We start from the raw sequence: 11614 nt of genomic DNA on the forward strand, positions 1-11614 counted from the left end.
AAAAGAAAAGTTATGTTAAATTTCGTTTTCCTTCCCTTTTGTGCACTGATAAATTGATAAGACATTTCATTAGAGTTTTAATCTTATCACTAATCGAATATTTATTATATTCAGCAAGCTATTCACTATAATAATGCAATATTTAGCATTAAATTTGAATCAAATATTATTTAACTAATATCAGTGAAACAAATTTTATTGATATTCTCTTAATTGATTGAATAATTTTAAATTAATCTTAACTAACTAATAAATATAACTAAAAAATTAATCTTAACTAATCTTAACTAATTATAACTTAATTGATTGAATAATTTTAAATTAATCTTAACTAATTATAACTAACTAATTAACTAATTTAAATTAATCTTAACTAATTAATTATGCCAATTATTTGATAAATAATAGGATAAATATAAATGTAAAATTAAATAACTAATTGATAAATAATAAATTAAAAGGAAAAATTTTTTTATAAAGTTCATATACGTGTACAGTGCGCAATAATACTACGTCAAAAAGTGCTAACAAATCATACAATTCAGGTTGGAATATTCGAAATCTTTCCTAACATTTTACATTTTACTTCTACTAATTATTACTTTTCATAAAGAAAGAAATAAATTTGATAAATTAGTAAGAGAATAAATTCAAATTTTTTTTTGCATTCTATTGATTAACTGTTATTGTTATCATTGCTATCATTAACATAAATATAGTTCAATTCATTTATTTTACTATTTCGTCTTGCTGATATTATCAAATATTTTTTTCTTTGAAAGAAAAAAAAAGAATTTTGTTGCTCGGTTTATGTTAAAATGAAATTGGCCATTTGTCACAAATTTTAATAACGCAAAACTCTAAAATATTAATTATATTGACAGTTCTGTGAATATAAGTAAGAAATATGTTTTGTGAAATTTTTTTTTTTGTTTATACTTTGGACTCTTTGTTTTCAATCTTATGTTTAACTTGTAAAACTTTTTTTTTTTTTTACATTGTTTACATGATATCAGCTTCTCATTTAGTTGATCTTATTGTTGTGTCGCCACTAATGTGTAAATTATTTTTGAATCTATGAGGTTAATAACTTTTGCTTAATTGATATCCTTTACGGTTTATTAATTAATAAATAGATTTGATTGTAAATCAGTACAACGGCTCTCTGTTAGACTGATTGATTACTCTTTTAATTTTTACCAAGAATCAGGAAAGTTCAATTTCAATTGTTCTCGATTAAATTATTGTACTATTACTTCTGCTAATAAAGGAATTATTATATATTCCTCTGTTACCTCACAAATTTACATCTACATCCAGCGAATCAAAAAAATCTCTCCCAAAATAATAAATTAAAAATTATCAAATCATGCACGACACCAATTAGGTAAGGTAATTTGGACAAGGTTACCCTATTCATACTTTAGCTAATGAATACCGATTGGACATTAAATGTTGGAATGACACTTATTTCAAGATAGCAAAAAAAAAAGTAAATAAATAAATAAATAAATAACAAATAAAGGTATTTAATTAAAAAATAAATAAAAGTATTTAATTATATCAAACATCCTCTTATATTCTTTCAAATCTCTGTAAATTACGAATTTAAATTCCGATAAATTTTTGACAAATTAATTTCATTTCTACACAGTGATATTACTATCATAAAATTGATATCTTCATGAATAACAATTTACAGTTTTTTCTTTCTTCTCAATTTATCGATATGCTAATTTTTGATTCAAAATTGGTTTAATAGTTTGTGAAGAAAAAGAAATTTCTCAAAAAAAAAAAATTTTTAATTCAGATATTGCTCCAATAAAAATTGTACAGTTCATTTGGGAAAATTAACCGAAAATGATAAATCATGTCATGTTGCATTTCAAGGACAGAGTGAACTGAAAATCAAAACTTAAACTGCATATTTCAATTGATGCTTCCCACATAATTAATTTGAACCAAAAATTGAATTTATTTCTACTCTTCAAGAATTAAGTTTTTTAAATTTTCTGCGAAAGAATAAAGAATACTCTCAACAAGAATTATTTCTATGGACAACTGAAGTTACAGATTAATTTCAAATCTTAATTTATATTTTACGATTTAGTCTTCAATTAGGTCAACCAACATTTATGCACCCACTATTGATGAGTTTGCAATTCATCATCAGTAAAGACATTGTCCATCAACGACCCTACAGTTTGTCTACTTATCAGTGGTTTAAATCAATGCACCTCTAAGTGACAGTTTACTTACTAATTGACGGATGATCACAATGATAGCTGCTGCAAAAATGATAAAGTTCATGATGTGTTCCATTGGAGTAGCTCTACAACAATTTTAAACTTTTTTGTCACCTAATTTTGTCAACTTCGACAAAACCGCAACTGTCAGATGAAAAATTTTGATTGTCAAGTAGTAGTGGTAGCTTTAAGCGTTTCAGTGAATAATTAAATTTACTATGATTGCCTGCCTGATTTCATTCTACAAACAGCACATCATAACATTTCCCATTCCTATATTCTGCTTTTTATTTTCCTCATTAACTACTATTACTACTACTACTACTACTATCTCATCTCTTAACAACCTGTCCTCTTGTGAGCAGCAATTACGCAACGGAAATCCCCGGAGAGAATGACTAATTTATCAAATACTTCCTAAATTCAATTTGAGCATTTCAACCTATCAAAATGTTTGAAGATTCAGAGACGAAACATCACAAATGGTTCATAATGTCCTGCCACAGCAGTCTAAAAATTTTGATTATCCTTGAAAACTACAATTTCAATGTTTGACCTCGACTTTAAGACACAAATTATTAAATTTTCTCACAAATTATTTAAATTGTCATAAAATATGCTGTCATAAAATTATAACCCATCCAAAGGTCACGATGCTATCAAAGACACAAATTATTACGATTATGGAAGAACAAAAATTTGAAAACCTTCTGTGAAATGCATTCGTTCTCAAGCAACATATTTTATTTTCGATTTTCAACAATAACAGAACAATCAATGAAACTGTATGAAAACGAACAAATCTGAATATAAATTTTGCAAAAACAAAAACAAAAAAAAAAGCAAGAAATTAAGGAAACCAATGAGAAAAAAAAAAGAAATTGAAAAGCAAAAAAGGAATAAAAAGAAAACATTGTTGTGAAAATTTGATACGAATCAAAAAAAAAAAAACTAAGAAACTAAGAAAAAGAAGCTAACAAGAAAAGATGACGACAGTATTCCTGCACCTTATTTCTTTTTTCAGGAAAGGCACTAATTAAGCACATCATCCTAACAAAGCCAAAGCAAAAATAGCAAAATTAACTAACCAGATACAACTATGCAAATGTTTGCAATGCATACCTAGCGAATACTACCATAAAACACTGGAAAAGTTTGATAAAGGAACACTTCAAAAACTACTTTAATGACAAAAAGAAACTTGAAATTAAAAGAAAAAGTTTATAAAAATGGCTCTTGCTTCATTGCCTTAAGTAAGACAAGAAGAAAGGCCTAAAAAGCCTCGTAATCAACATACATTTTATGCCATATATTGCCGGAATGGAATGACCACAGAGATAATGTATTGAATATGTTCATAGTTTCAATCCAAATTAAGTCATAAAATACCTGTCAAGAAGCAAATTTGAAGACTTTAAATTTGTGCAAAATTAAACTAACACACTTGGACATCGATTTCTCGCTGGGTATCTTGTAAGTCACCGAATCTTTTCTTATTTTTCTTTTTTTCCTTGTTCCAGATCACAAATGAAAACTATATACAGGCACTTTATGCACAATATTATCGTTTAATTACCAGTGTAGAAGAGTAATTAACAAGCGAAATTTGGATTTTCTCTCCTTTTACCCATGAAAAATACCATCACCCCTGAAAAAGACTTTTAAAAATGTATAAACTCCAAGTGTTTTATAAAATATAAAAAAATCAATCTCCTTTACCCCATCCCATGTCATTTTTAGATCTATCACTCTTTTTGAAGATATAATAAATCAACCGAAGCTTCAGATCACTGTCTTATCAAACTCTCCTAAATTTCCTGTATCAGCGAAAGCAGTGTCCACAAAAAACAAAGTTGCATCATCAACGTCTCTTATCGGTTCAAACAAAGTTACATCATGATGACCTTCCTTTATCATCATTAACCAAGATTTACTTTACCAACGTGATATTCACTTTTTCAACTTTCTCCAGAAAAATTTAAATATAGTTAAAATTTTAGTTTAAGTTTAAAATATTCTTTTTCCCTGTTTCCTTTATCCTAAAGAACTAAATTTTAATTTCGTTCTATCATTTAAATGCATCCATTTTTGTGAGTGGAAAAAAAATCTTTTAATGATATGCTAATTAGTTACTTATCTAATATTTCTGTATTTAAGTTACAGCCCACACGAACGACCGACGATCTAATAACATGAATTAATTCATTCTTTATTAGACCACGGTTCTAACGAAGTTCTCACGAAGAGATGTCAACAAACTTACTACCTGCAAGTCAAAAAAAAACTATCATTATTTGAGAGTACCGTCTTAAATTTGTAGATAAGAAAAAAGCATAAAATATTGATAAGATATGCAACATTGCACAACTGTAACTAGTCAGGAACTAATTGTTAATAAGAGAAGATACTAGCAATAACCTTTCCTTTCTCTTAAGATTCGTCTTCTGCTGATTATTAAGCTGAAAGATAAGAACAAAATTATAAAGCAACGCAATATAATTAACACGATGTCTCTAACTCCCATACTTTGGAGATATTCTGCTTTGATCTGCATAGTAAAATTATTTACTTATACATACATTCAAACGAACCTATACTAGACATTCCTAAGGATTTTTTCAAGCCTCACTTCTTCAGGTAAGTTTACACTTCAAAACGCCGCGTAACTTACTGAAACTATTTTGTTGTAGCTTGACGAAAAAACAACCGATGAAAGTGCCATCGGCAAATCGCTTTCATCTCTTCTACAGCCAAGATATTTTAAAAATCCAGTAGAAGTAATCGGACAGAGCTATTCAACAAAGAAATCACAGAAAAGTTGACATTTCTGGTAATAAATAAATAGCAGTATCGACAGACAAGCAGTTACCCACCATAAATATCACAACTAATCAATCATTTTTAACAAAGATTTCAGTAAAGAAATTAAATATACACATAGATAAGTGCATTGAGCATGGAAATACCTGATATCAAGTTATCTGCAGAATCTTCCTTTCATCATCACTTCATCCCTTCTCATTCTCATTTTTAAATTCTTTATCTTTAAAGTGAACTACTAGATTATTGGAACAGTTTACATTTTGAATTTCAAACTAAGATCTAACATTTTAATCTATGACTGGACATAAAATCCTCTCGACATAAATAATTATTTTTAATAAATAACCAATGCATTACGCAAATTCAAACAGGATTCATTCTAAAGGTTTTTTTTTTTTGGAAATCCAATAGCTACCAAGCATGTAGAATATAGATAAAGCAGAGTAATGAACCCCTTCCTTCTACTGCTATTATTTACTTGCCTTATAGATAATTGCTTTTTTTTTTCAGCAAACTTCAATAGTGGTTCCTAAGACCTTTCTCCATTTTGCACAATAAGTATGTATTAGTTTAGGGTATCTCACTTAATCTCAAATAAAATTCAAATTTTGAGAATATAATTGCACGGTTTGAGCTGTCACATCATGCCACCAAAACCTCCTACTCACTCTTCCATCTCCTTCTTTCTTTAACCAATTACACAATGAATAACAACTGCAAAAAAAAATTTTTTTCCCAATTCATGAAAAATAATTTGCCATAAATCTAGTGACTAAAATAACAATGGTATAAGAATTTTTATCATCATACTGGTCAATATTTTACAAACGGAGCTTTATTATTAATCTAAAATGCTACATAACAGTGATACAAGAAAGATGGCTATAGCTGTAATATCAGCGATCGATGTTACTGTTTTATAATTGTAATTATTAATACTACATTTTACTATCCCTCTATCACTACACTCATTATTGCCATTAATCAATAACACTAATTAAGGAAATAACAGTGACTGACAAACTGCAATACCAAATCATATTTTAAATGCTTCAAAGTAGTTTTTTGATAAAACCAGCCAAGAAGTTTCACAAAATAATTAAGTCAGCTTTCTATGGAAATTCTTTTTCCACTCCTTTACCAACAATTTTTTTATACCCATGGATTCGAAAAAAAGTTAATGCCTTTTCTTAAAATTAGTTCTTCTCAAACAATAAATCAAATTAATGGGCATGGAATGTGATGTGCAAATGTTACACATCCATTTCATACCATGCATCTGCTATGCATTCATTTCATACTGCAATTAATTGTTTCCGGAATTTAGGTTTCTACGGTGATTAACGGATCCTACTGCTGATTTGCTAGCCATTTGTAAGGAACGACTTCGAAAATTTGAAATTTCGATAACAGCAGGGGTAGCAGAAGCACTGTTAGTAACATAGATAAAAGAAATGCATAACAGTTTATTGTACCATCTGTCATACTATATTGCATGACCTGTTTCATGATGTTAAGGTGACAACAGCAGGCTATCATTACGCTCATGATTTATAGACTAACAAAATTATTCTCTATCCTTCACCTGTATGAAAAGTCATGTTCTCAGTGAATGCAACTAATGCGAACAAATTAGAAAAAAGATCTAAAAAATTGTATAGACACTTTGTGTAACCAATAAGAATTACATTTCAATATTTTTTGATCTTATGCTCAATTAATCCAACTTCAACCTAATCAAAAGATATTCAATTCAATTATACCTACCAAAGTGCTAGGCACATCAGCAACTGACTGCATCACCTTTGAAGGATATATCTGGAAATTATTCGAATACCTTATATATATATATATATATATATATATATATAAATATATATATATATATATATATATATAGATATATATATATATAAGATATATATATATATACCTTATCCAAATAATGCAAAGAACCGCAGTATTCAGAATTTGAAAATGGAAGTTTGCAGTCATAAATTTTTTCTAATATTTGGAATTTATACTTTCTTTCATGACTGAACTTCCCAAATTTTTAGTGATAGAATCAGGTCAGATAGATAGCTTAATTATTCTTCATACTTCACCTCCAAATTAAACGCTCTGCTCTAATTGTAAATTACTGTATTAACAAACATATCTATATTCGTCTCTTACTACCATGCAAAATGCTTGTTTATGAATTGATGAATCAAATCACATCTGTCATCATATTTTTTTCCGCTACCATTAACAAAATGACAAAATAAACATTATACACAATTGAATTTGCAGTCCCATTGATAGTAATCTTGTAGCCAAAAAAGAAATTTATGGTTTTATCCCCTAAAGATTTCGAAAATTTGGAATAGAACAAAATCGATGTTATCTTGTCTTACTCTCCACTCATCAAAATAATGCTGCTTAAAACTCTTCCTGATTTTAATAAAAGATTACAAATAAGAAAATGAAGAATTGGGCTCAATGAAATTCAGTCATATAATAAATTACGAAATGTGATCATATCCATCTGCTCACACTTCATTTTGAAAGCCTAATTTATAAAAACTAAAACTTAAAATCACTAAAATGAATGACCGATAGGAATCTTTATAGAAACTTTCCTTTTTTTTAGAACTTAAAATTTGTGCAAAAACCCTTCAAAATTAGAAACTGAATCGAGTTCATTTGCATTTCAATACATGCAAATAAGTTAAATGAATGAATCAAGTTCTTTCAAAATTACAAGCTGGAAAAAAGAATACAAAATCTAAGATAAGATAAAATCAAAGCAGACCTGCTCTCCAGAAAAAAGAATTATCATAAAATCCTGTTTTTCTTCGTATGCTCATCTTATTTCAAGTCCATTACGTGAAATAACATGTCCCTAGTTTTCCCATTCATGTGGTCTTTTTCAAACAACATTTTATAGTCCATTCCAAATAGTATTATTTACACTAGTCCTATCAAAATAGATGCCCACTTATTCTTGAAAAAAATGTGGAAAAGATACAACAATGATACGGAATAAACTGTATTCTCCCCTTTTGATAATAAATAATAAAAATGAAGAAAAATCTCTATAATACCTGGGTTTTACATTAAAATGCAGAACGTAGGCTTCTTGAGGATCGATCTTCACATCTTCGACTTTGCCAACGAGTTTTAACACCTGAAATGATGACTAAAAATCACCCCAACATTTAAAATAGATAAATTCTGTCTATTGAAACAGATGCTCCATTTAAGCAAAAAATGCTAGATGGCAACGATTTTTTTCCTTTTGAAGAAAAGGAAACATGTTTATGCATGAACGAATAAATGTTCACTCACTAATATCCAAAAGTTACTTGCGGTTACGAAAAACTTCATGTTGCCTTGTTCGCAACTCAGCAAAGAACATCTCTTTCATTTATTCTCTAATTATTTTTAAATGTAAAAGTAGAAAAATATAGCACCAGAACTGCTGGAATTGATGACTTTGGTGCCCAAACAATCCATTTCTGCATGGACATCATCAGGCAGTTTCGATGATTCGCTGCATTCTGACTTAGTAAGCGAACGCCGTTTCTTCACAACCGGTAAGTAATCTAAAAGTTTTAGAATTTCACTCACATACCACAAATACATGTTAGCGATTAGGTACTCAAAATTCCATAAAATTTAAAAACTGAAAAAAAAAAAAAAATCAGACATCATAAAATACAGATTGTATCTGTATAACTTCCAGGTATCTTCATATCCTCTCATCCCTCGTAATCCTCCTTTCTCATCCTCCTCATCTAAATTCATTTCACTTCTTTGAAATACAAATTAGAGTGAAAATAATCAGAAAAGGAAAAGTCAGCAGCGGTCAATAGCACTAGTCTTTTGTATGCATTTTCACAATAACGATATACTAAATATCTCTTTCGTATTTGTTCTTTTTGATTTATTTCGTTACTTTCTATAATTTATTTTTTTATAGTTCTCCAGGACCAAAAACTATACGGTATCAACAACAACAATATGATTTATCTAAACAGTTAAAAAAAGCACATTATTCGATATGCCATCATTGCTCCAAATTTCAAAACCCCACTTGAAAACTTTTTTTGGATGTGAGCCTACTTACTAGCAAGGATAAACACGAAAAATTAACAAAATAAAGACAAATTTATAAAAAGATTATATTCCTTTATCCAGTACATATGGTTTTTCAAATATGAAGCAGAGGAGATATGCGAAGTGATGTTTGGAAAGTGAAAAAAACGAACACATGAGACAACAGATCGGACATATTAAAGTGCCAGAAACTACTACAAAAATTAACTATATTCTCTCTCGTATATCTTCCCCCGGAAAGTTTCAGCATAATCCAAAAATGAACTTTAATAACGATCTTAGGAAGAAAAATAAAGATCTTCGCCTATTATTCTCATAAAATTAACTGGTATGTTTTAAAATGCATACTTCAAAGAAATAAGAAATAACAAGAAATTAATTCAGACTAGTTGAAAATTTAGAAATGAAGTTCGAGATGATCACACAGGTTCAACATAAAAAAAAGCATTATTTAGCAACACACCTTTTGAAAGAGAAAAAGAAAATAATCTCACTCAGCAAAATTCATTTGCATTACTCATTCTCTCATCAGTGATCCTCACGCCACTTATTCAGATCATTCGTCTGTCTTTATTCCATCTAATCCCTTTCTCTATTTTAATATCATTTGTCACGACCTGAGTTCAGAAAATGCATTCAATCCCCTCAAACCGTATCACAGGAAAGTGATTTTAGCAAACAATTGCTCACGGCAAAGTGATCAATGTCAAAATATTCATTATAAGGAATAGTTTACTACAGCAGGATGTGATTGCATAACCTATTCGGTATCATAAGACAAAAAGAAGGAGAGATATAATAAAAGATGGATGCAGCCATCTATCAAACTGTTACACCTTGGCTTAAATAATGATACTTGCAAGCAAGAAATCATTACCATAAAGAAGAACAGATGCTAGCACCTGCTTAAGTTTGTTATTCCTATTGGGAAAAGTTTTCCTGTTAAACTTTGACCTCCAGAGTGATTTTTACATCTTCAAGAAAGAATCTGTTGGAAAAATTTAATTTGTAATTCTTTCAAATTCAAGAAAAATGAAACTAAATGCGAAATTGATGGAATTAAAAAACTGCAATTGAGAATGTGGAATTAAGGATTCGAAAGTATTAAAAAGAAAGGTGATGAATAAAAACTTACTGGTCAACAGAAATTGTTTCGACTTTTTCTGCAAAGTAGATTTTCGTGAAACCTTACGAACACCCCGCGTTTTCAGTAGTGGTGGTCGCTGGATTTTAGCACTATTTCGAGGCTGTGATGCAACTCTGACACGATTTTTTGGAACTTTCGGAACAGGCAAGTTCTAAAAAACATCACAGCGCTGTTTAAATGATCGGATTAAAAACAGGAGCTGTTAAAATTTTTGTTTACCTTGATTTGTTTCATTTAAAGCAAAATAACATATTTAATACCAATTTTACAATTTCTGAATATATTTAATACCAATTTTGCAGTTGCATCACGACTTCGCGTATGATAAGCGACCACATCATTATTTCTCTCAGGTTTCTGCTCCGTGCAGTCAACAGAAAACATAACTTTTTTGTTATGCTCCTTTGATGGATAATAAGTTGTTCGATAGAAAAACGGCACCTATAATTAAATAATGAACATGTTCAATTAAAAAAAAAAAATCCCTGATTTTTTTTTTTTTTTTTAATCGCTTTGAGTTATCTTCTGGATGGCACTTATAAAAAACTAAATGACTGAAGAATCACCTTATTTTCAGGAACTGCTTCGACGATATACGCTGTGCTTGGAATGGGATGGTCGTTTTTAAAATCAAAACCATATCCTTTCTCCTATAATCAAACATGAACAATATTTTCCCTTGAAATCTGAGATATGTGATGGATTGCAGGCAGTAAAAAATATGGAATTTAAAATTATTATACCCGTTCTATTTGAATAGCTTCAAGTTCTTTCGTTAGCCATTTTTCCAGCTCCTCATGATCTGGCTTACCAAATAAGCACCGAGATACACGTCTACTTCGAGTATGCATTGTTTATCTTGTTTTTGTCAAGAATAAACTGCATTTAATAAAACACCAGAGATTCCTTAACCTATGAATAATGAGTTCATTTATTCAACACTTCCCTAATAATAACTTGAAATAATGAGTTCATGCCATCAACTGAAACAATATCTAATCATCACAACTTAATTTAATAAAAGTACATACTCAAGGTGTATTCCTTTAAGAATAATCGAATAAACTAAATGAAATTTCAATATTTTGAGATAGTCCCCTACTTTACATCCCCACAATCTTACATTTCGCATTAGCGAGCGCTCATAAATCGGTGCAAATAGCCTCAAACTATAAATATTTCAAAATGCAAAACCAAAAGCACTTTGCTCACGCTTCTAAAGCTCTCTCTCTCCTCTCTCTCTCTCTCTCGCCCTCTCATAACCACTTTATAATGATATTCTATCACTTATAAGCAA

At 29.4% G+C, this 11614-nt stretch overlaps 1 protein-coding gene across 1 annotated transcript; it reads right to left on the bottom strand.

Moving 5' to 3' along the window:
* Positions 1-8167: 8167 nt before the first annotated feature.
* On the bottom strand, positions 8168-11168 carry Bm10337 (uncharacterized protein; the record flags this gene model as incomplete). Its single annotated transcript, XM_001895486.2, has 6 exons — positions 8168-8238; positions 8525-8656; positions 10306-10468; positions 10609-10758; positions 10884-10967; positions 11061-11168. The coding sequence occupies 6 exons, from the start codon at positions 11166-11168 to the stop codon at positions 8168-8170; spliced, it is 708 nt and encodes a 235-aa protein (XP_001895521.2).
* Between the last annotated feature and the right edge of the window lie 446 nt (positions 11169-11614).

This window comes from Brugia malayi (assembly GCF_000002995.4).
Source record: "Brugia malayi strain FR3 genome assembly, contig: Bm_v4_Chr2_contig_001, whole genome shotgun sequence".
In the NCBI taxonomy this organism is placed as follows: Eukaryota; Metazoa; Nematoda; class Chromadorea; order Rhabditida; family Onchocercidae; genus Brugia; species Brugia malayi.